General features: G+C 43.2%; 1 protein-coding gene across 18 annotated transcripts in view; it reads right to left on the bottom strand.

The window, feature by feature from the left end:
- Positions 1 to 24,898, bottom strand: part of CD44 (CD44 molecule (Indian blood group)) — a 91,782-nt gene that overhangs the window by 6,893 nt on the left and 59,991 nt on the right. For 5 of the 18 annotated variants that reach the window (XM_042905766.1, XM_042905771.1, XM_042905775.1 and 2 more), the window contains 9 exons: positions 23,233 to 23,346; positions 22,658 to 22,774; positions 17,935 to 18,063; positions 14,886 to 14,987; positions 13,037 to 13,135; positions 11,953 to 12,159; positions 9,063 to 9,128; positions 5,045 to 5,116; positions 2,659 to 2,737 (listed from right to left, as the gene is read on the bottom strand). In XM_042905766.1, coding sequence (XP_042761700.1) covers positions 2,659 to 2,737; positions 5,045 to 5,116; positions 9,063 to 9,128; positions 11,953 to 12,159; positions 13,037 to 13,135; positions 14,886 to 14,987; positions 17,935 to 18,063; positions 22,658 to 22,774; positions 23,233 to 23,346 — 985 coding nt within the window. The remainder of the gene's footprint in view (positions 1 to 2,658; positions 2,738 to 5,044; positions 5,117 to 9,062; positions 9,129 to 11,952; positions 12,160 to 13,036; positions 13,136 to 14,885; positions 14,988 to 17,934; positions 18,064 to 22,657; positions 22,775 to 23,232; positions 23,347 to 24,898) is intronic. The other 13 variants (XM_042905773.1, XM_042905779.1, XM_042905780.1 and 10 more) reach the window with 9 other exon arrangements.

Raw genomic sequence — 24,898 nt, 5'->3', positions numbered from 1 at the left:
TCCTCTTCATACACGTCAAATCAATTCTTTAGGGGAAAGACACCTAACTTCTGTTGGGCCCCATCCGCTATCTACCAACCCAACTGACTCCTAACACAACCGTTTGCTCTTAAGGAAATGGAATGAAGTACGATTTCCATTGGAAAGCTGAAATTCAAGAAGTCTGGTTACATGAGCAACAGCAAGGAAAGAGGACGTGGAGGCGGGAAAAGCTACAGCAATAATAGGACCCCTAAATCGGCGTCTTCGGCAGGCGTGACTCACAGATCGCTTCGTCGTGGAGGCCCGCGGTCAACCCTGGCAGGCCAACGTCACGAACTGCTTTTCCACTTCCGTCTTTTAACCAAAATTCCTACACCAGTGCCTGGCACGCAGTATGTTCTCAATCAGCTGACTCAGATCCAATAAGTCAACACTGCCGCTAAACCTTAAGGTTCTCTGGGACGGGACGGCACCCTTTCCACTTTTAGTCTTCTCTTCTTCCTCGCCAGCACGGAGTCAGAGGAGCTACTCGAAAGATGACTGCTAAATACATGGAAGCCTGTCACAGGTCTTTACTTTCCACCAAACCTTCTTTGATGAAAATAGGATTCTGGATCTCTCTCAAATGTAACGTTCAAAGCAGAAAGGCCCCAGCCTTTTAAGAGGATTAGGAATGGGCTTGCGGCTTTAGAAACGCAGTGCACATTCAGGGGCCCGTGCAGCCGTTAACCGCCCTCTTAGCTGCGTGGCAAATCTGGTTTAGATTATCTAATCAGGACATAGTAATTTACGGCGTCCAAGCAGCTACTTTCCCGGTGAGATACTCGCTGTGCCGGATCCCGCGTTGTCCCTGTTTGCCTGTTGCTAGGGTGACTACCGGTCTTGGGACAAGGGGGAGGGCAGCCGTGAGGCCCCTTTTTGCAGCTGACATGATGGGGAGTGACGTATGAGCTAACCGGCCCCTCTGTACGGACTCCAGCTGCTCTCAGAGACAGCTGAGATGTTTCTCTGAAGAATTTCCCACATGGACGGCATCCGGGGCCAGCGTTTCTATGGCGACATGCGCAAAGCTGTATATGTGTATATGTGAGCAGAAGGGGTACAGTCTAGGCCCTGGAACAAAAGGACTCATTTTCAACAATGGGAAATTCATCTCTAATTGAGCAAAAGTAATCTAGGAGAAAACAAGAAGGCTGAGGGAGAGAATAAAGACTCTTTGTGAGGGCTCCCTCAAGTCACATTATTCAAATTCAGCAAACAAAATCTCTTTCCATTTAGTCAGGAGAGGCTTCTAGGAGGTCTTTCGGATTTCTGTGCCTAGTGTTTGTTCCTTATACAATTGGCCATCATGAGTAATTTTTTTATTATTCTCTCAAAGGTACAGAGAGCAACAGTTCTTGGCTTTAATACAGCACTTTTATGAACTCGTACCAGGGTAAAGTGACATTATTTGATTTCCTCAGAGAGAGATACTGCATGGGCTGCACATGGCAATAGAATTAGCCGTTTGTTGCTTTACAAAAGCCAACAAGAAACATCCTAGCATTTTCTCCAGATCTTCTCCCCAAGCTAGGGGCATTTTCTGGCCTGTTAGATGATCTAGTGACACAATAAAGGTAGCCCTACTTGGAAATAAGATTCTTATACCGTGTAAGAAGCAATCTCAAGGGACATTTACAGAAGGTTTAATGTTCCTCTACATATGCTCAGGGGAAAATAATGCATCTTTAGAGCATTTTGAGCAGGAAATTTAGACTTGTAGAATACTGTGTACCCTGTCAAAATTCATGTCCTCTGTTGCCAGAATGACTATTTCCGTTCATTTCACTTTAGGTGGTGTTACTTCTTGAGCCTGGTCACAGCTAAATCAGATATATGTATTATTTAAATAACTTCCAGCGTGATAGGCCTTGCTTGAGGCAGGGAGAGAGAGGGACCTTTGAGGCTATACAAACGGCCCAGATGCTGTTTGACAGTCTTTATTCAGACTTTTTTAAGGAAAATTCTTCATCATTTCATAGACTGTTGGGGAGCTCTTCCTAAGCAATAACCCAAATCCTTTCAACTATAGTTCCCAGAAAAGAGAAAACGGTATCGTTACAAACAACAACAACAACAAATGAAAACAATAAGAAACCCATAGAAATCCAATGCCTATTTTAGGTAAGGGTTCTAGAAGGTTCTGTGGGCTTCAGACAGACTAAAGAAGATGACCAATTCCTAGATCTTTATACAGCGATTTTTGCAATGTGGATGCATTTACTAAATATTGTTTAATCAATCAATGAATGAGTACATACTCCTATGCCTTCCCAGTGAGATATTTTGTAACTTTCATCAGATGGAATCTCCAAGGGTTCAACCCTGAAAAATTAAGAACCTCAAAAGATTCCACACTGTTTAAAAGTGATGTTCCAAATAATCACAGTGTCTGTTTTATCTAAAGAATGTGCAAAAGCAGGGCTTCTTGAACTGCACTCAAATCCCTGGAATCTTGTCAAGACACAGATTCTGACACAAGACATCTGGGTGGGGCCCCAGATTCTGCATTTCTAGCAAGATCCCAGAGTGTCGAGGCCACTGGTTCCAGGGGCTACACTCTGAATAGCAAGCACGTAAAGCCCACGTTTAAGTGACGTCCTTTCAAAGCAAAGGCCCCAAGGTGGATCCCCTTACCTTCTTCGACTATTGACAGCAATGCAGACGGCAAGAATCAAAGCCAAGGCCAGGAGGGAGGCCAAGATGATGAGCCATTCTGGTGAGAGTGAACCAAAAGACACCTGTGAGCTTGGGAAATACACTTTATAAAAACAAAAATGCACTTTATAAATTGATCTGGTCCAAACAAGAACTACACTCAGCACCACAGGTTGAGTCTGGCCAAACGGCCTTGCCAACTGGCAGATAATACTAGAACAGTTCTGCTATAGGCGTCTGCCCAACAGGACTCTTGTTTTAAACTCTTATCACTGGTCAGAATTTTCAAGTTCCTCCAGAAGAGGCGTGTCTCCAGAAAATCAGAGAATCACCTGCAGAAACTTGTAAAAGCTTTTGGTGCAATATTATTAAGCAGACTAAAGGACATTTATGTTTCCCTTGAAAGGAACATTCTTCTCCTATATAAGAACCTTACGTTTTATGAAGAAACACAAAAGGGGACCATGTACTTAGTGGATAGATAAAGGACATTCCTGCAGAGGTCTGAACTTATGCACATTCAACAGGGCGGGGTGGTGGTCATTAGGCAAAACTCATCCTTCCAAATGTGCATACTTTCGAGCCAACAGTTACACTTCCGGGAATTTACAGCGCCTCGGAATTAGTTATGAAGATGTTCACTGCTGTGTTATTTATATTAGTGAAAGTTGAAAATGACCTAAAATAATAGTAAGGGATCAGTTACATAAATTAGGGTATACTCACTATAGTATGGGCTCTGATAACAGGAGAAGGATATTTAATGACGTTGGAAACTTAACGAGCAACCAGTTGGGAGTGGTGACTTACTACACAGCATGCATGATGTAATTACATTTTTGTATAGAAATTACATTTTTAAATGATGGGAGGGACATATATGAAAATGGTAACCATATTTCTGGGTGGTGAGGTAGATAAGAAATGATTTATATTTTTGTCCTTTGGTGTGAATTTTCTAAAATGTCTCCAGTAATCATGTATTACTTGCGGACCACTAAAGTGTTATATACAGGTCTTAAAATCAAGCTTTAATGGGATAAAAACATGACTTGACAACTTGAATCAATTCCCTTGCCAAGTAGGTTGTGTGTCTGTGCAATGGGCTAGAGCTCAAGAACCAAGAAGAGTGCGAAGTCATAGGTCATCCATTCGTCTTTGAGAGTCTTGGTTTTCCTCCCATGTCCAGGGCAGGACTGCCTCTGCCGGACCTCCACCTGGTTAGGTGACTTTGGGGAGGGAGGTGGCATCAGGAGGTGGGGAGACCAACAGGAGATACCATTTCTGTTCTTTTCTCTGGTCTTTCCTCTGAGATGCCTCATATTCACCCTCGCTAGAGCAGGGAAGAATATTGCAAATTGCACGTCCGCCACCTCCACATCCCCAGCAGCCCGCCGTGTCTCTCCATTTGCTCCTCTCCCAGCTCAGAGAGAGGGCTCTGGCAAGCCGAGGCAGGGGGATGAAGTGATTCCTACACTCTCCCCTTTCCCCGAGGGAGGCTCAGCTTGGAGGCCTCTGAAGAGGGGAAGGTTAAAAAGAGAATTTACAACCCTAGGAAAACTGTTCCTTCTTTGTAATCCCCCCATCCCCACCCCACCAAATGCTCGGTTTTGAGCCCAAGTCAATCAGATCAAGAATTTGCCTCAAGTGCCTTAAATCTTGATGGTCAGGAGAGCCAGGGGTCCCAGCCTCCTCACCCCGCAATGTGACTCATTTAGACACTTTCTTCTGTCTGGATCAGTAAAGACTGTCCCTCGAGAAAAAGCAGTTTGGGGATCAGAAGAATGTTTTCACTCCACTCCACACACATGGCCCTTATATCTCCTCACCGTCTGCAGTGTGAGAGGAAAGTCGCACGCTTCACCCCAAACCCAGAAATTAAGGGGAAACTGGGCGGGGATAGGAAGGACCTGGATACGGCATAAAGTCCACAGAGTCAGTCATTTGGGAAGGAAGCATTAGTAACTAAAGTGTCACTTCTTTGGGATAGGCCAGGAACAGGTCTGAATATTAGCTCATTCAATTTACGGGTCCCAGAGAAAAGAGAGTTTCATTCGTTCCTACCAAGTGCTCTTGTTCACCCTTGAGCTTGCAAAGAATATGCTTTTCTATTTATTTATTTATTTTTTTAGAGAGAGAGAGTGCACATGTGAGTGAAGGAAGGTCAGAGGGAGAGAGAGAAGAGAGAACCTTAGGCTTATGCTGAGCGTGGAGCCCTCGGGGCTCGATCCTACGACCTTGGGATCATGACCTAGCAGAAATCTAGAGTTGGACGCTCGGCTGACTGCGCCACCCAGGTGCCCCAAGAATGTGTTTTAGTCCCCTCCCCCCCTTTTTTTTTTTCGCTTCACAGATTGAAACTTACCTGGAATTTGAGGTTTCCGCGTAGGACCGGAGGTCGTGTTCGCCCCACCTTCTTGACTTCCACTTGTGTGTCCTGAGAGGAAGAAACAACACCTCTCAACCCAAGTTTGGAATGCGTGACCACGAGCTCCTTACAGAGCAGTACACAGGGCCAACCTCTCTACGATCTGCTCACTGCGCAGCTATTTATAGATTCAAGCCACAGACATTTATAAAGTGTTACACGAAAGACATCTCCCCAGAAAAGTTGGTTTGGTTAAGGCTGAGGTCTGGAAGTGTTATTTTCATCAAGAACAGGAGAATTCTCACCAGTGGTGCGGCACAGTGTTTCAGAGCTTGGGCTCCAGGGCAGGGCAGTCCCGGGTTCGAGTCCTGCCTCCACCTCTTGCCAGCAACGTCTGCTGAGTCAAGCTACCCTCTCCAAGTCTCAGTTTTCTCATTCGGAGAATGGGAATGAGAATAAAATCCACTTCACCGTCATTTACAGAGGTTTAAAGAAGGACACAAAGATGGGAATTGTGTGCAGAGGCTCCGTTCTGATTCAGGACCTTGCTACTCAAAGTGGGGTCCCTGCACCAGCTGCCGAGGTGTCCCATGTGGGAGCTTGCTAGGAATACAGAATCGCAGGCCTCACCCCTACTGAACTAGAATCTTCATCTTAACAAGATCCCTAGAGGATTCATATGCTCCAGAAACTCCGAAGCATATCTAACAATTGCAGTGAGTGTCTTCCTGGACACAAGCATAAATATTAAAAAAATAAGGGTTTAGGGGATAATGACCCTTTCTGTCTAGAAAAAAATCACCCTAGTAGAGTCCCCGCTATTATGTTATTGGAACATGCCTTTTCAGAAGAATGAATATCTTCTACCACTACAAAACACGACAAGGAAACAAACAAAACAGCTCAAACTGGAAGGGAGTGTTGCAAGACAAAGCATCCACAAGTCCGAACGGGAGGCTCATCAAAATGAGGGAGTCATCATGTTTTAAAGGAAACTTCTTTTTTTTTAAATTTTTTTTTTTTCTTCAACGTTTTTTTTATTTATTTTTGGGACAGAGAGAGACAGAGCATGAACGGGGGAGGGGCAGAGAGAGAGGGAGACACAGAATCGGAAACAGGCTCCAGGCTCCGAGCCATCAGCCCAGAGCCTGATGCGGGGCTTGAACTCACGGACCGCGAGATCGTGACCTGGCTGAAGTCGGACGCTTAACCGACTGCGCCACCCAGGCGCCCCTTTAAAGGAAACTTCTAAGACATCTGTGAAGAGACTCACCTGAGTTAATGCTTTGGTTTTTTTTTTTTTTTTTTTTTTTTTTTTTTTTTGCTTGTGTTTTTTATGCCTCCTGCACTGCTTCAGAACAAAATTTGAAAACATCCCACGAAAATGAACTATTTCCCCCTACCAATGGGGAACCCACTGCAAAATGCTAAAAGTCCACCGAGGGAAGACAAAAAAGTAATCAGGGCAGTCTGTTTGGCTAAGCAACGCATGAAGATGGCCAGGCTTGAAGTACATGAAGATTTCCAAGGACAGTCAAACTTTAGACTGTGCAGAGTGGACAGTGAAATCTCGATGCTGGTGGTTATTTTAGAGCAGCCGACTCCTGTTTATACAATCTCCTGTTTTTGTTAACCTTGAAATGGAACAAAACAAATTCTGACTAGACTTCTGGCCATTCAACATACCTCATGTCACTTTGAGAGTGGCCTCTTACTTTACAAACTTGAGAAGGAGTCCAAGGTGCTTTTTCCGGCTGCCTCCCAGAGTCCTTGGTCACTGGCAGGTCTTCACTTGTGCATGACTGGATGTGGGCCATGCACCCTGGAGATCTTTGGGCTTGAAAAACATCTATCTAAGTGGTGCAGACGCTCTCACTGGTCTTTCTCGGACTCACAGCAGCCTTCGATATTTGAAAAGGAGGCCACTAATGGATCTTAATCTCTTGATTTCGGTTTTCAAAAAAAGCGCTCCCAGCAAGGAAAGATCGGGGTGTGTGTGCAACAAGATGAAGCCTCCTACTTGAACAATAGACACCGGGAGCAGGAGTCAGACAAAAAGAGACCGCTCCCGCCCACCTGCTTCTCACTTCAAGCAAAGGCCAAAGAAGATGGACGAGATGCAGCAGGCCTCACCTTGCACCCTAGAGGTCTGCAAACCCAGCCGGGGTAGGGCTAGCTAGGAAAGCCAGTTCTGCAAAGAGGGACACTTGACACTGTAATTTGGAGATGAGAGCTAACCTGAGACGTGTGCACAGAGATCATTCAACTGGCCTCAACTGTGGGAAGAACAGTCCAGGGCAGAGCTTCTCAAACTTCAGTGCACACCCAGTATGGGGGGGAGGTCTGGTTAAAACGCAGACCTTGACGCAGCAGGCCTGGGATGGCTGGGGATTCTGCATTTCCAGCCAGCTCCTAGGTTGATGTCCCAGTGGCTGGTCCAAGGACCACACTTGGAGTAACTGGGGCCTCTTAATTTTAGAGAGCATGTGTTTTAATAATAACTCCCTATCATTTCCAAGATTTTGTCATTTTCCTGATACCTCACGTTCTTCACGAGAACTCTGGGAGGTAACTGAGGCAGGTATCCTGGTCCCCTTTTTACTAAGAAGGAAACTTAAAGGAAACTTAATAAGGCTAATTTGCTAAGTGCCCCAACCACGGAACCTAGAGACCTTGGGACTTCTGTCTTTATTTTAGAAACATTTCTAATGAACCCCTATATCCTGTGCTCTTACATAAAAGCTTATTACCAAGGCACCATGTAAATACCCACCTTCATATCTGCTTTAAGTGTGTGAACCTTTAGGCCTGGAGGCAACCGTGGCCCCGACTTAGGCGTGAAGGACAGACCGTGGTTCATATGGATTTACCTGGTTTTCATGGATCACCTGGACTGACGATACCAGGGACACACAACCTCTCAGTGGCCCCACCATTTTCGGTCACAGGTAAACCTGCCTCATGTCAGACTTCTGTTGCCTGGAGTAATATTTCCATGGGTGGGATCTGAGTCACGGCAAATGTGTATCCACTTAATCATACACGCCTGGCTGTAATTATGGTCATTACGGAGTGCTTTCTCCAGAACGGGCTTATAGAGGCATTATGAGACCCCCAGGGCTTGAAGGCTGGCTCCACCGCTCAACTCACCAGTCATGTCAACCCAGCCATGGTACTTGCCCTCTCTGGGTCTTAGTGTCCTTGTCTGTAACACGGGATGGTAACAGTACTTACATAAGTCACAGGGTTTGTAGGATGATGAAATATGGTAATATTAGATGAACCACACGAAACTGTGGCTCTTTGGCTGTTGACCTAAAAAAAAGGGCAGTTTCCTATGGTCCAACCTAGCACATGTGAAGTGTTTAGAACAATGTCCCTAGCACACAGTACGTTCTCAGTAAATGCTAGGTACCCTGTTCTGGGGGTTACGCTGCTTTACGCATCCTTAAGGTTTCCGATGCAGCAGGTCTGAGGTAGAGCCTGAGCATTTGTCTTTCTAGTAAGTTCCCTGGTGATGCTGATGCCGCAGGGATGGGGACTGCACTTTGAGAACTATGGCGCCGGAGGAGAGTCTTCTGTGTGAAAGGATCAGGAAGAATACAAGTAGGGTCTCAATTTAACATTGCACTACACCAGATTAATAAGAGTGTGGGTTTTGGAGTAAGAACGGTCTGGGCTTGATCCCAGCTTCTCCATATACTGAGGACGCTGCTTAAGGGATTTGAGACTCAATTTCATAACGATTAAAATTGGGATAACCACAATTGTCGCAGGGCATTGTTTTCAAGACTAAATGATGAAACCTGTGGAAAGCATTCAGCGTAACCCTCCGCACAGGGTACTGTAGCTAACACCATAATATTTTCATCAGCAGTGTGATTTAATAAGCACTCTCTGTGATAGTGATGCATAAGGAAGTCTGAGAACCGCTCTTCTTGAGACACTGACTCATACTTTATTAAGCAGGCTCAAATGATGATAACAGTAAATTACTCAAGTAGCTCAAACTCACCAGCTGATTCTGATCCATGAGTCGTATGGGACCTCCCACTGGGGTGAACTGGTGAGTCTTGGTCTTCTGTAAGGAGCAATTAGAAAAGGGTCATTACTGGGGATACGTTCCAGTAACCAGGGAATCTGCCCTTCCTCATTTTTGCGTTGTCGAACAGCCCCTCACCAAGTTCAGGCTTTTAAGAGTCACCAAAAAGCAATGGCAAAGGAGCCTTGAACGGCTCCATTGGTACTAATTACTGTTCATCGCTTGACCCCCTGGTGAGGAGGCTAGAGCTCTGATCAAAAGTAAAGAAACTGGGACAGCACAGACCATCCAGGATGACCACGGGAAGTGTGGTTTTGATAGAAATCTAATAACCATAATACTCTAACAAAAATATTATGATGTCTTCCCAGGTCTGAGGTTGGAACTTGACACTGTGTTTTTGAAATGAAGATGATACGCTTTGAATTACACAAACGTGATCACTGGGTATGGATGTACTCTCTGGCTCAGAGCATGAGCCATTTAAAGAGCTTTCTCTGAGGCAGGAAATAGACAATGGTTTTGGTGTGCAGTAAAGGATCTTGGTGTTGAATTATGTAAAGATTCAGAGGGAAAGCTCAGCTGCTTATTTAGAGAAAAAAGTCAGAAGACAAATGAAAAAGGAATAAGAAGATAGTTAACCTGTGAAAAATATGGACCTGGTTATTAGAGTATGTTTCAAAAAACCCAATATTTTTCAAAAATGAAATCTGTATTTTTCAACACCAAGAGTTAATATAATTCTATCCCCTCAATCATCCATCAGCAAAAGGCCTTTAGATTGAAGCAAGCTTTTGAGTTGCTACAATCTGGATCCACAGGTCAAATCTTGGATTCAGCATATGGGAACCCCTGCTCTTCTCCCTCTTCCCCACACATTTCCAACACTACACTGGAATCTTTAAAAAAAAAAAAAAAAAAAGCAAAGCAACAACAAAGCAAAAAGAAGACAAACAGCAATAACAAAAGGGACAATGGTTTCATAAAGTGGCTGTAGTCACCCATTATGAAGATTAAGGTAATCTGATCATCACCATGTCTTTGATTTGAGAAGGCAGAAATAGGCGACCTGTAATCTCTTGTATAATTGTACGGAGAAATCAGATTGCTTTGTTTCTTTGTTAGAATACCTGAAAATAGCATTCGCTGAAACGCCAATACGAGCAGCCCCAATGCCACCACCATCATCATCTCCGCCATCACCACCGCCACCACGACCACAAGTGCAAATGTTTTAGTTCTTAATATTAAGCATAAAGACTGAGAAAAATGTATGGGAAGAAATAAGCTGTATCTGAGTGGTTTGGAAGAAAACCAAGGATGACAGATCACTTACTAATCATTTAATCCATGGAGAACCATGAAAACTCTGTTTGACCACGGAATACAGAAGGACTCAGCGTATGTGAATATCCATTTTGCAGAAAGAGTTTTATTTACCCGCAAATAGGCTATTTAGCCCTTCTATGCTACTATTGCCGTTAAAACTGCCATGTTAAATTTAAATGCATTCAATTGCCCAACAGGCCTTATTTTGCCGGGAGAAACCAGGCAGCGCTCTGAGATTCATTTCTCTGGAAGAAAACTGACGGTGCTACTTGGATTGTTTTCATAACTGAGCACAGAACCGTGGTGAAAAAAAGAACCAAAGGGTGTAAGGAGCTTTGTCATACCAATATCCCCAAAGTCAGTATTTTTAAAAACTGTTGTGTTTTTTGTTTTTCCAGAACCTCTATGGTGAGCAGCCCAGAGGAAAGAATCCAAGCAGGTGGTATTCTGAGTCTTCTGTCCCCATATCAGTCAGAGCCTCACAGATACCATCTGTTTCATATATTGGGTTCTCATAAGATTTATTCTTTTTGAGAGGAAGGAGAGAAAGATCTTGCTATAAATAAATAAATTTATATATTTATTTGTGTGTGTATATGTATGTATATATATATACGTATACATATATACATATACATATACATATGTATATATGTATACATACATATATATATACATATATATATATATATATATATATATATATATATATGTTTTTTTAATCACAAATATTTAGTATAATTCAATGGATGAGTGGGAAGGGCACAAGGAGGAACAATTCCAATTCTCGTCTGTTAGCCAGAGGTGGTATTTCCAGTTCTCTTTTCTTCAGTGTAAGTTTCTTAATGCAAATAGGGGAACAAAGCGAGGGAGAAGCAGGGGAGACTGTTATTTGAGAAAAGAAGTCTCACGCTCCTTTCGGGTCTGGGTCCAACTTAATTGAATAAGTCATCTTTAGTCCTCTCTTTGCCATTACAACAAGAGAAATCGTGCCTATTCATAATTAGTAGATTAACTCATAAAGTTTGAGGTGTGAATCATAAGTAGGTTTGGCTACAAGCCCTTCACCGAAAGCAAAATTTGCCAATCCATCACCAGTAGAGATAATAATTTCAGAGCAAAGACATTAGCATATGGACATTATTCACATGTTGGGTAAACCCTTACTAAACAGGTAGCATATCTTAGTTGAATCAAATGAAATTGCTAATATTTAACGACTTGGACCTACAACAACATTGATTTTGTATGGTTCAAATTAGTATATCACGAGATTAGCAGCAAAGAAAGAAATTCTACCATAACAACCAAGTCACAAAAATAAATGGAGATTACTTTGACAAATAAAAGCATTATTTATCTAACCTAAATCTAACTTTATTTGCATTAGAATCATGACCTGTAATAAAAGCCATCCCCATGTCACAAATCAGCCTAATCACAGGCCTACACAGAAAATGTCCCCTGCAGTATTCAAGCACGCGTTGTTTCTCTCTGTAGAAAAATCAAACCAGATAACAAATGGTCAAGTTACCTGAAAAGAAACGATCAACATTAGAGTCGGAATCTCCAACAATATTAACTTCAGTAACTTCAGGGACCCCCGTCTTAGCAGGGGTCACTGGGATGAGTGTCCTGAGTTCCTTTGTGGCTGGGGACTGAGAAGTATAACTTTCCACTGAAGTAGCTGAGTCTTCAGGAAGACGTCCACTTCTTCTTCCACCTTTGCCATCTGTCCTATCTGTGTGGAGGCGGAATCAATGGTAAACCCACATTTGTGAGGCCGCCACCCAGCAGATGCCTGTCTTCAGAATGGTCTAATGCTACAAAAGCTTTCCGTTCGTTATTCACGAGTACAGAGCAAAAGACCATGTACTTCCTTATACCATCGAAGGGAAGCAATATTTTGCAATTGGCATCACCTGGACATCTACGGAAGAGATTTCGGTGATCCCCATACCTAGAAGGGGCATTCGTTGCAACACCTGCCCGGATGATCGAAGTTAGGTTTATGCCACTACAACTAACTGTGGCCTTCAAGTCAATTCAGGGACTAGATAATCTTGAGCTCTTACTCAGTTAGACCCACCACGGGTGAAGTGGAAAAAACACATCACTGAACTGAAAAGTAAAATCATGCTGCCCGCAAATGGAGTAGCAAATGCAAGGTTTCAAAGACCCGACGCTTTGATTATTCTTTCCTTTGCCATAAGGGCACTGCTCCTCAGTCGCCAGCACCATGGATTTATGTCCAGATGATGAACGGCAAAATAATGTTATCAATGAAAGGGAAATAGAAAGTGATAGCATTCAGACCTTTACGCCGATTGCAAACCATATATAAGCAATATGTTATTTTAAGACCACGCCACTAATTCCCCAGCTTAAGAAGCCTGACCTTTAAGACTAAGAAAGAAATACGGTTTGCACTCAATGTACAGACTGTAGCTTCTAAGAGGTCTACAAAGCAGAAAAATCAAAGAGCCATCACCAGCCACACCTTCTGATCAGAAGTGACAGCATAGCAGCAGTCAACTGATGTGCCTCCACCAAAGACACTGCAAAGACATCCATAATTTATCGATTTTTAGCAAGAGCTGGAGCCAACTGGGCTTTACCATCCTTACTGCTAGATGTTGGAGTAGAAGTCACTGGATGGTCTTTATCTTCTTCCCAGTCTCCATGTGATGTAGAGAAGCTCTGAGTCTTACTCTGCTCTGTTTCAAGGAGGGATGAATCCAGCATTAATTTGGAGCCGTGAAACACATCCTCTGTTATCTGCTGACAGGAGGGGTCTAACTATCGCAGTGCCTGATGGGTAGGTGCAGAGGAATACTGTAGTTTGTGCACGCCACTCTCTTCTGATTGAGAGGAATGTGTAACAGAATTCTGTTTTGTCCCTTAACTGGCTCCTAAGAACTTCTCTTTCAGTGTCATCAACAAAGGCAAAGTGACAAGGTGAAGCCTGAACCAAGACTTTGTCCACCCTGGAACATCCTGGCCCAAGTCGCTTGGGAAAACCAGGGAACATAGAGACAGGGGAAAATGAATGGTTGAATTCCAGTGCTCCTATAAATGGTCAAGAGTACCTAGCTGCGGGTCAAGAAGCACAACCGTAGGGCGATAAATACGACAGCGGCAGGTAGTCTGCCCCTAATGACAAAAAAAGGAAGAAGTTCTAGAATCTAGAATAACCTGCTCGAGTAACTCGGATCAAATTTACACAAAGAAATACTTCAGTACCTTCTAAAGAATATTAAATTAAAGTTACCATTTTTCATCTAGTATTAGGTTTTTGATCTCGCCCGTGAATGAGGATTCTCATCACTACACTAAAATGCCAGGAAACGCTTGCCTGGGCAAACACAGGACCTTCACTGACATATATCAATTTGAGGTTGAACCGTTGCCCATATCTGAGATCACCTGGGACTGTTTTGAGTTGATTTCTTTTGGGTCCTTCTAGGAAAGGTACTGACCTCTGAGTTACAGGTGCAGGCATTCCATAAACCACATCCATAAGCCACGTCCACCACCAAGCACACATCACAACCAGGAGGAAGACATTCACCCAATCCCAATCCCAGTATCGGAATACAAGACATCAGGGCCATAAAGTGGAAATACAAGACCCTCCGTTGGAGGGGCCCATTCTTAGGCTTATCTCCATCTCCTCTGATACGTAACACTGTGCTACATACGTTCTTGGTGATCAGCACACGCTTGCTGATGTTTTCCTTTGCCTAAAAGGACTCTGTCCATTATGTGTAGCAAGCAGTGAAATGAGTTTCTTAATTCTGGATTTCTTTCATATTCTGTGAAGAAATTGCGAATGATTTCAGGCTGATCTCTAAGATAGCCTTGTCCATATAGTGGAAATTAAGTCTCCTGAGGAGTTTAGCATTGCTTCTACCGGATGTTTACCAGTAGGAAGAGGTCCTGGCAAACATTCCTCTTCTGTTCCCAGGCCCTGTCACCTTTGTTAATTGTCAACAACATGCCTTGCCCCTCTTCTGTGGGCTGTGGTGATTTCCCTACTCTCTCTGATTAGCCAGGCCCAAACGATCTTTTTGCAGCTATGAAAGCAACCCTACCCCTCTCCTGCCTTGACTGGAGGAAAGATGGGAACCAAAGGACATGGTTGAAACATAGAGAAACCACCGTCCTAGCCGCGGTCTTGGGTGTCACTGGCATAACTATTTAGAGACAGAAAATCAACTTGAGCGGAATCCCCCAACCTTTTTATTTTCCTTAAGATAAGGCCGTTGAGTAGGGAAATCACCAAGAATGAAGGAAAAATCAGATTTAAAGAACCCGCCAGGAAAATATCGGCAATGGAGACCCTTTTATCCTCTGGGCTGAGCCAAGCCACATAGCACTAACTGGATACAAGCTCTGTATCCAGGCCAGTGTGGGCCAGAGCTGAAGCAGGATCACAGGCCAATAAAGGGGCTGTTATGTCCTTACGAGTCGTCACGGAAAGAGGTCCTGTCCTGTCCGACTCTTCCACCGAATGTGTGTTTGGATCTGCAGAAGGCTGAAGTGTTGTACTATGGCTGGAGTCCGTATCTGAGGGAATTAAATCGGTGTTATTGCCTGATTTACTAACCCACCTCCTGAGGGTGGTTTAGGGTCTACAGACAAACTATTTTTATATTCAAACCTGGACAAGAAGGAAAAAACGTTCATACTGATTGATGCCTGCAGAACCGGGAGAAACGATTGCTTCTTCAAAAGAGAATCGTAAGAAGCAGGTGGCTTTCACTTAAAGACTGAGTGTATGAAAGGTACAATTTTTGTTTGCTTTTGCTGGGTCTGGCAGGGCTCTAAATGAGAACACGATGTGCCTCCCAAGCCTCGCAAAAAGGCAGAAACATAGCCCACGTGTGATTGGTCCCATTCCCTACACATTGTCTTCCTTATAGATGCACGTGATCTGGATCGTAGAGAAAAGACAAAACGCACTCGTTCGGACACCATTTTATCACATCTCCCTCACTTGGGTCAAAAGCTTGTTGTTGTTGTTTTGTTTTTTTCTTACAGCCCTCTTCCCTCTTTTGGCCCTCTTTTGCGCCACAAAGTGAATGGGCATATAACACATAAAATTATCATCCAATACTACCTCCACGAAGGCCACAGGAGGTATTCAGGGCCAAGAAAAAAGAAGCACATGTCAGTGAATCATTCTCCCCGTAAACACAAGTATGAGGTGTCCTTGGCACTTAACATGTACAATGTTGAGTGGTACAGAAATGTCACCGACATATTGATATATCCTGTTTCCAGTAATCGTTGCAAAGTGCTGCTGAAATGGTAAGTCCTAAGTGAAAGAGTCACCAATCGACCCACAAGCACCATCACTGTTGCTGGCTCTCCGGCTCAAAGTACCCCCACACTGCTGCATCTGGAGAGATTTGACCAGGTCCAGATGACTCCAGTGGGAAACACTGGAATACTGGGCCTTCACATTCACCCTGTGGCCTTTACTACAAGAAAAGAGAATCAAGATCTTTGTAGGACAAGACGTGGCTAACTGTACTATCCCAGGTCTCCAAAAAGAGGAAAGGCGAGCTAACCCAAAATGAAATCCCAAATGGATATTTTCCCAGAAAGAGTCCTGTCTGTTGAAAGTCTCTAGACACACTTGTTCATCGTCTTCCCCTTCTGTAAGTAGCATCGTTCAAGATGTATCGCACCGTTCTATGGTTGAAGCCAATTGTATTGCCCTTTGCATGTCTAACTCAATGGACTTTCTTTCTATTCATCAGTGGATAATTGATTCTGAAGCTGCTTTACTGGCTTGGTTCCCACCGTGGATAGACCAGAGCCTCCAGCTGCCATGTGCATAAATATGTGTGCTGGGTTTGCATGTAGCCTTGACCCACTCAACCCAACGGCCACAACCTAGCCATTCAAACTCATCTTCCTTTATGACAAATGGACCCAGTAACTCTGAGAAACTCATTCCTTGGTTTCCCTTTCTTTATGTTTCTCCTTACATGAGTATCCTTCCTAAAAAACAAAACAAAACAATACAAAACAAAACACCTTTCCCTGACTTCCTTTCTCTGCCTCTCCATGTTTTTCCATCTTTGAAAAACTAAGTCTGATCTACATTTCTCTGACACTCTCTAGAGGGTCCTCTGGATTTTTGTGTTTATTGTTGGCAACATTCATTTGGCATCTATTTGCTTATTGTCTAGTATTGTTAGATATATTTTGGTGACAAATGTTTTCCTTCCCTAGCTAAATTTTAAGTTCTTTAAGAGCATGGACCCAGGCATCACTGGGTGTCTATATTGCATTGCACATCAGCAGAAATGTAATACAATTATAGCTTAAGGGATATCTGATCATTAATATTTGGGTACAGTATAGGATGTTTTAAAGAAATGAAGCCACGGAGACTGTGGAATTCATTTTAGAGATAATTTTGTTCAACTCACTATCAAGAGACATCATCGTCATGTTCTTAGTCCCCATTTCAATAGTTTGTGTTATGTATGCTTTTGGCAGTTTGGATCCAGATAATATATTCCATGCTATGACCAAAAATTCACATTCCTTTATTGAGTCTTCCTGTCTATCTCTCTTTTTGGAATGTTATATCCCTGGGATCAAGATATCTTACTGAATAATTTTTAAAAAATTGAGTAGCTCAACTCATGGGTACGGTAAGGAACATGGAATCTTCAGCTTAGTAATGACTGAGAAAAAAAGGGATACCACCTGCAGCCAAGTCCTGCAGATTCTCTCAGGAAAGCTGTCATCTGTTCTGATAAAGAAAGAATTCTTTTTGAATATAAAAATTGGTCAAATAAAATCATAGTCTTCCATTCTTGCAGAACTGCAATTCGTATCTTTTTTACTCTCTCTCTCTCTCTCATTTCTGTTTTTAACCACTTATAGGTAAGTACAAAATGGTATTTAAGAAAACAGGGATTCCATCCTGTCTAAAAGTTGCCTACTTGTTAAATTTGTAAACATTTATTGAGAGCCAAGAGTGGTCTAAAGCCTAAGTCACTGGGTACCGTATTTCTCTCTAAATGTGGCAAGACTGAATAAGAAAGTTTTCTGAACTTTTTAGTTACTTTTTTGAAATGAGTACTCACCAATTTTTGACCTCTAAGATTTCTCTACCAAAGACAAGTTACATCTTTGGGTCTACAAGGAAAATAGTCACTGAATTCAATCACTTCACTCTTTTTAGAACACTGCACTTAAAAGGAAATGGAAAACAAATGTTGAGACTGCTCCTTCTTCAGAGAAAATAACCTCCACTCTCACCCTCTTAGGATCTTTGACCCCCTCTGTCTGAATTCTTCAGTCTCAGCCCAGGAACTCCCATTCAGATGAATGTACATATCACTCCCACATAGAAACCTAACTTTTGAAGCAACTTCAAGTTCCTTAGGAAGTAGACTGCTTTAAAATCAAGGGCACATTTCTAGTTAAATAGCCATTTGGTGGCTTTCAAAAACATAATATATATATATAAAAGCTCAGAGGCTATTACCCATCCATCTTTCTGTTTGATGACCTCGTCCCATTGGATGTGAGATTGGGTCGAAGAAGTAAGTCCAGGAGCTGTCCTCTTGACTCTGCGTTGTCATTCTTTGGTCTGGATGGCTGTCATGGGCCGGGGCTGTTGTGACCATGTAGTTCAAGCAATTGTCAAAGTGTTAGTTGACATTGGGCCAGGGATACACTGATAATTTTAAAAAGACTTTAGTCTCTAGACAAGACAATGAACTCATCTTCCTGGTATAGAGGGAGGAGAAGTGTAAGCACAGAATGTTTTGGCAGGTATGGGTTTGTTCATGTTCATGTACTCAGCAGTCAGCAGGTGAACTAGACGGCGCAAAATCATTAATGACTCCTGCAGGGAATACAGGATGACTTACAGATGTCAAGCAAAGACGAAGAAGTAGTTCTTGAACCACATGCCCTGTTGCCCCCATCCCCTAAAGGAGGAAGTCTAAGCACATGATGTCATTCCAAGACAACCACATCCCGGTGAAATGCACATTAGGCTGGTAGTGATTTAGAGAAGGAATCAGGTAACAGCCACCCACAAGATAAACATGAAAGTAAATGCCATTCATCTCAAAAGCATGAATGGAACCCGTTAGAAGCGTTACCTTCTAACAATGGGATCCACAGCACAAGCGACACATAAGAATTCAGCACATGCCACTGCTTCATTCTGAGCCAGCAGAGATATATGGGTAGAGAAGAGTACAACAGTGGCCCCTCAGCAACAACCACATGCCATAGCCAGTCACTGAATCCACTGCTCAGCCAGGTATGCATTCAGAGGCTTTCACACACTGGCATTCCATGTTTCTGCCACACCAAGAATCGTGCATAGGAGCCTGCGGAGTCAAGTTATCTGGCATCACTTAGAGATGACGACACGACTCGAGCCCGATTTCCACGATCCCACGATTCTGGACTAGAGAAGGTGCGTTTTTGGTAAAGCTCAGAAAAAAGCACTGCGAATTCAAAGAGAAAGCTCCAGATAGACATGACAAAAGTGCTAAATGACATCAGACAGGTATTTTCCTCAAACCATCTGGCTCCATTTCTTCCAACACTGGGGTTCGGACCAAGGGCTTTCTGACATGCCCAGTGTTTCAAAAAGCCACGTTGTAGATTCCTTTACAAAACAAAAGGGAGCATTTGATAAGATCAGAGTCTCTGCCCCAATCTCACTAGGGGATGCCCCAAACTGGATCTGAAAGTGATATACAAAAAGGGCATATTCTCTATGTCTCCTTTGTACGCTGTATCTACTCCTTCTTCGGTGATTTGTTATGAGCATCTAAGGATTGGCTCTGTGTTGACCACATCATAACTTATTAAAGAATCTTAACATCTTGTGACAATTCCTTCAATGTCTTTCTGTTCCATGTCCTCAGCGCTCAGCATTTAACCCACAAGGAAACTTCCACCCAAGCTTCCTTATTAAACAATCCATTACCAGCTGTCCCTGTTGTTGAATGAGAGTCTTCTTTTGGATGATTGGGGATATGCCCCATGCCATCCGCTCTCAACCCACTGCTCTTTCTGGGTAGCTGTTTCTTCCATTGTACGACTAGGGATTTCCTGGGCTGTGAGAAGATGTCAGTTGTGAGCCTTTATTGTTCAGTTTCCTTACCGACACACAGCTTTCTACTTTCAGGCCACATACACATGGGAGAAAAGATAGAAAAGGGAAGCAGCAAGGAGTGAGAGCGCTCATATTCTGAAAGGGGTGTTGAATCAATGAGCACTGGGTGTTGTATGGAAGCCAATTTGACGATAAATTGTATTTAAAAAAAAGAAATCAACGGTGCAATCCTTCAATTTTTCAGATAGGAAAACTAAGACCCAAAGTAGTCTTGCTCAAAATCCTGTAGCCAGATTTGCACCAAGTCAGGACTAGGCCACAGTCCATGAATTCCCAGTATGATTCTTAATTTACTGTTGTCCACAGCCTCACATATCCTTGGAGAGAACCGTGTGTTCAAAGAATTAACCTCTTTGCTGCAGTGATTTTGGAGGGAGGAATATGTTATATACCAGCTGATGACAAGATCAGCCTAGGGGGAGGACTTCTCAAATGGTGGTCACATAACTCACGATCACATGCCCTGGAAATGCACCAGGAGCGGATTTGCCAGCACAAAAGATGTTGACAATGACCGGGTGCTGCTGCACCGGCACGTTACGACGTTATGTCTACGTGGCATCTAAGATTGCCAAAATTGCTTTTTACCAAAAGTAAGTCAATGAAAGAAAACTATTCTAGCCAGTGTTTGGCATTATATAAACAATGTGTGACAGGGTAAAAATGCCAACCTCTCAGTGTTGTAATTGTTCAGTTTTAAAAAGAATAAAATGAATGGAATAAAACGTATCAGGGTGCCAAAGCCACTGTCGTTTTCATGTATAGCAACGAATAGCAAATGTTTCATTCCTCAAGAAAATGAGAGTCTATAAACTCGCCAAGCCAAAGTATATTTGGCAACCGGCAAGACTGGTTGTATTTCATAATTTTAGAAAATGATATGTATGATTTGATAATAAGAAAAACCTTTAAAAAACTAAAACTTGTGTCCTCATTTTACCTTTGCGTTGGCCAAAACATTCCTGGGGTTAACTCGTTATCCAGAGGGAGGAAAAAAGACGCCCCCAAGTCTTCGGTTTTACCTCCCACTGACTAAATCACTACCTCCTGACAAATAATGAAGTTAGGAAAACCATGGAGCGTTAGGAAAAACAAAAAATGGGAACATCAACCCAAACACAAACCGCCCATTCAAAATGTTTTAGAAAAGAAAGAAAAAGCAAAATGTACGCCTGTGTGCACACATACGGACACGCACGCACGTATGCACACACACACACACACACACACACACACATATACACTACTCTAGCACTGTCTTTATACACATAATGATCCTTTAAATACCCAGTAACCCCTGCTGTTTTTAACATATGGATTAGCAGAGTATAGGATTTCCATCATAAAATACGAAGGTTGACTCTCTTCTAGAAGTTGTAATGTTCTTTGATAAAGCCCCGAGGTCACCAACCAGAATCTCTTTATGTTTTGCAAGTACTGATAAGAGAACTGCTAGCATGGTTACTCCTTTCCCTTTCCCTCTGTTAGGTTCTGTTCCATCTGGTTTTTCAACTACGCGCCAGGCATGATGTCCCCTCTTCTCCCCCGCCCCCCATCACCACCTTTCGACAATGGTCTCATTAATTCCAAACCTCTTAAGTAGCTTTCTGCGAAAATTTTTAAGTACAAACTGCCTTCAATTCTAAGATATACTCTTCGCTTCCAAAAGGGGATTGGAAGGGAATCCCATTCTGAAGAGACGTCTGCTTCTCATTTCCTTCTTCTATCAGAAGACTCTTGTTAACTCGGCTCGTAATCCTCACACGAAAATAAAATCCACTGGGAAAAGTAATGAGAGGCAGGCCTGTTGGGCATATTCAGTACAATGGCCAGGACTTAAAACCTATGTCCTAGTGGGTGTCTGAAATGTTTCTTGTGTTGTCTGAAGACATCCCTCAAACTATAGCTTTGCCCTTTGGGTTCTAAGTGGCTGTTTCTGACATTTTTGTGTTCGGAGTATCCAAGGCTAAGAGAATGACAGTTGAACTGCAGTTTTCAAGATGCTACAAGCTGTTATCCTGAATTAAAGCTTCTTTTGTTCGAAACATGATAGGCATGGCTCCAAGACAGAGAGACAAAAGAGGATATACTTCTTACTTTTTTTGTCTTATCCTCACAGACCAGTAGTGGTACTTGAGATTGTTTTGGAAAACCTGAGATGTTTGCACATAAATAGAAGTAACAGCGTCAAAGCTTCCCCCCAAGATACTCTGGGCTTAAAAACAGAAAAAGAGCAGTCACAGACATTCAAATACAGTCTGTATGAGCTACTGACCTTCCCTCCAAGGGTACAAGGGATGCCTTTCTACAGTGGAGTGAGGAACAAAATGTAAAAAAAAAAAAAGAAAGAAACCAGATTCATCAAAGATCTTCACATGGGGTGCCTGGGTGGCGCAGTCGGTTAAGCGTCCGACTTCAGCCAGGTCACGATCTCGCGGTCCGTGAGTTCGAGCCCCGCGTCAGGCTCGGCTGATGGCTCGGAGCCTGGAGCCTGTTTCCGATTCTGTGTCTCCCTCTCTCTCTGCCCCTCCCCCGTTCATGCTCTGTCTCTCTCTGTCCCAAAAATAAAAAATAAAAAAAAAATAAAAAAAAAAAAAAAAAAAAAAAAGATCTTCACAGATGATACGGATTCCAAAGACCGCTGCACTTGTCAAGCTTTCTTTACAGACCCCTCTGCTCAGCACGGAAAGATACACTCTTCATCACACATTTCCATAAACACACACACATCACCAAACGGAACCTTTAGGAATCTCTAACACACACACACACACACACACACACACACACACACACAACCTATCTCAGGTACGTTATGCACATTTCAAAACCATTTTTAACTTTTTCAACATTTTGGCCTTTCAGGCAACCTGACAAGTCAGCATTTTTCTTCCAGTTTCTAAAACTTGTGTATAGATTTGACGGCTTTTCATGCTCTGTGGCTAAAAGAAATTACTGCGTGGAAATAGAAGATGTGGCTAACGTCTAACAAAAGAGTCTTCCCTATTCTGCGAAATGACTTCGCAGACTCATCTAAATCAGGACTGCTGACCACCATCCTCCTTACTTGGGCTCGTCGAATGCTGGGTCTCCTCTTCATCATGACGCTCATGGTGAATGAGAGGAGAGTGGGGTTCGCGGGTCCAGCTTTCTCCATTAGCAATGGTGCTGCTTCTGTCCACATCTGCCGTGACGATGGTTACATACACTGTGACTTTTTATCAAGCAACCTTTGATGTTCTGTTCTTGCACTAAAATGCATGCTATCTAATAGCGCCCGGCCTCAACAGCATCGCTGAGCATCTATGCTCAATACTGTCGAGCGGCTCCACCAATCTCTCCCAAGAGAAAATCGATGGGCATGAAATTTCTTAATGATTACCTCTTATTTTACTCTGACCACTTTGTCAAGGGCAGCGTCATAAACCATTTTAATGGGTTCATTTGTATAATAAAGCATCTCGAGCCCAGATGGTATGATTGGTAAGTGGCTCCTAGGTCGAACTGAGTCTCCTCGCCAAAGTTGAGAATTTGTGATGAGATATTAACTACATTTCCCGCTGTGTCCTGATGATTGACCTTTGCAGCATCACGGACTTTGAGGGAAAAAAAGTCCTTAATTAAGTATGCATAACCCATTACCAGTCATCCTCGCAGTTGTCTGAAGTAACACTCCTGGATTCGATTCGCCTGGGCTCCATTGGGTCCGATCCTGGTTCTGTTTTGGGTGGTTAAAAAGCCGTGGTGTGGTTGAAACTGTGATAACGATGATTGAAGCAATTAGGAAAATGTTATTTCTCGAGCCTCCACCACTTGTTCTGTACATGTCTCCCTTCTTTAGTCTATGCAGTGAATCATCTATAGCAGGTTGCATAGATGGTTGAGTGGAAACGGAGGGAAAGCAGACAGTCACTTCAGCTTGATTCAGCCACCGTGTTAAGCAGCTCAGTGTCCTCTGCATTCTGTCATAGAATACGCTCGGGTCAGAACATGAGATTTTCCGGAGAAAGCAGCCCAAGAAGCTGCAGCAGAAGAAAGAACAGTTTTGCAAACACCAGCCCTCCACCGAGGAGACCCAAAAACGTCAGAGCTTTGCCCATCCATGCAGTCTGTAACAGCCCTGTGCACTTGAAAGCCCAAGGAATTGGTATCATTGGCAAGTGCATTACATGTAGAGCCTCAGGCTGACGAGGGAGATACCCGAAAATTATACCACGATGATCACTTTCTTTCATTAGTAGTTCTGGTGGGGAAAGGAACACCGTAAGCAGCCACGGATTTCCTACAGACGATTCTAAGAAAGAACGTCTCCCTGTAGCAAGCATAGGATTTAGCTATCCATTTCTGAATAGTTACAAACACCTACGGTATTCTCATCACAGGCAAAGCATTTCATGAGCAAGCCATTCCCAGCCAATGAAGGAAAAACGAGATTCGCACATTCAGTACAAAAGCACCGTAGGTAACCAACCGCCATCACAGCAGCTCCCCGGAAAAAGAAAAAAAAAAGGCAAACTTCCACCAGCAGCCTCATACTGTCACCCAAGACGATAGAGCTGGGATAGGGGACGGCACCTGACAGAAGGATCATGACAAAATCGGGATATATTGCTTTTGTGAAAATACGACTTGCAAATCCACCCTAACTCTTTCAAACTTAATTTCCATACTCCACTGATACAAAATTCTTTTCAGAACTGTAATGCTATCAGCCCTTACTTCGCAAGTTAAGCACGTCAGGTTTCGAATCATTATCCACATTCCCCAGAAGCATGAAACAAGCGGCAGCTGACACACCCCTACAGTAGAAAGAGGGCAGCCTGCAGAATTGTATGCACAGGTGCCAAGTAGAAAGGGGAACTGAAATTGGAAAATATGCCACAGAGATGAAAAATACCCAGGCAAGTTTCCCCCAGGAGCTTGATCACACAGTTTATTTTTCTGGTTGATCGGTTTGGGTTACCACCCAAGAAAGCTGAGTTTCTGAAGTATCAAGTCCATATCTTTACTGATGGCCCCACCTGGAAGATGGGCCCACTTCCTGAACCCAGAATACAGTGTAATAGTAAATAAAGTTCTCGTGGTCTTGGTTATTTGCTTTTCTTTCTGAAGTCATTAAAAAGAGTTGCCTTGTTTTATAGACCAAGCTCTGCAGAGGTGTCCGGGCTAAAGAATACACCACTTACAAGCATCTCGTTCTCTTGAGTATTCTCTATTTCTCTTGAGTATTTGTGGCTTTCAATGCCATACATATACTCAGATGCCTCAGGGCCCAAGCCATTGTTTGGGCCCCTCACTTCCTGGGTGC

This window comes from Panthera leo, chromosome D1 (assembly GCF_018350215.1).
Source record: "Panthera leo isolate Ple1 chromosome D1, P.leo_Ple1_pat1.1, whole genome shotgun sequence".
In the NCBI taxonomy this organism is placed as follows: domain Eukaryota; kingdom Metazoa; phylum Chordata; class Mammalia; order Carnivora; family Felidae; genus Panthera; species Panthera leo.
The sequence above is the reverse complement of the archived record's forward strand: the minus strand, read 5'-3'. Positions and strand labels throughout refer to the sequence as shown.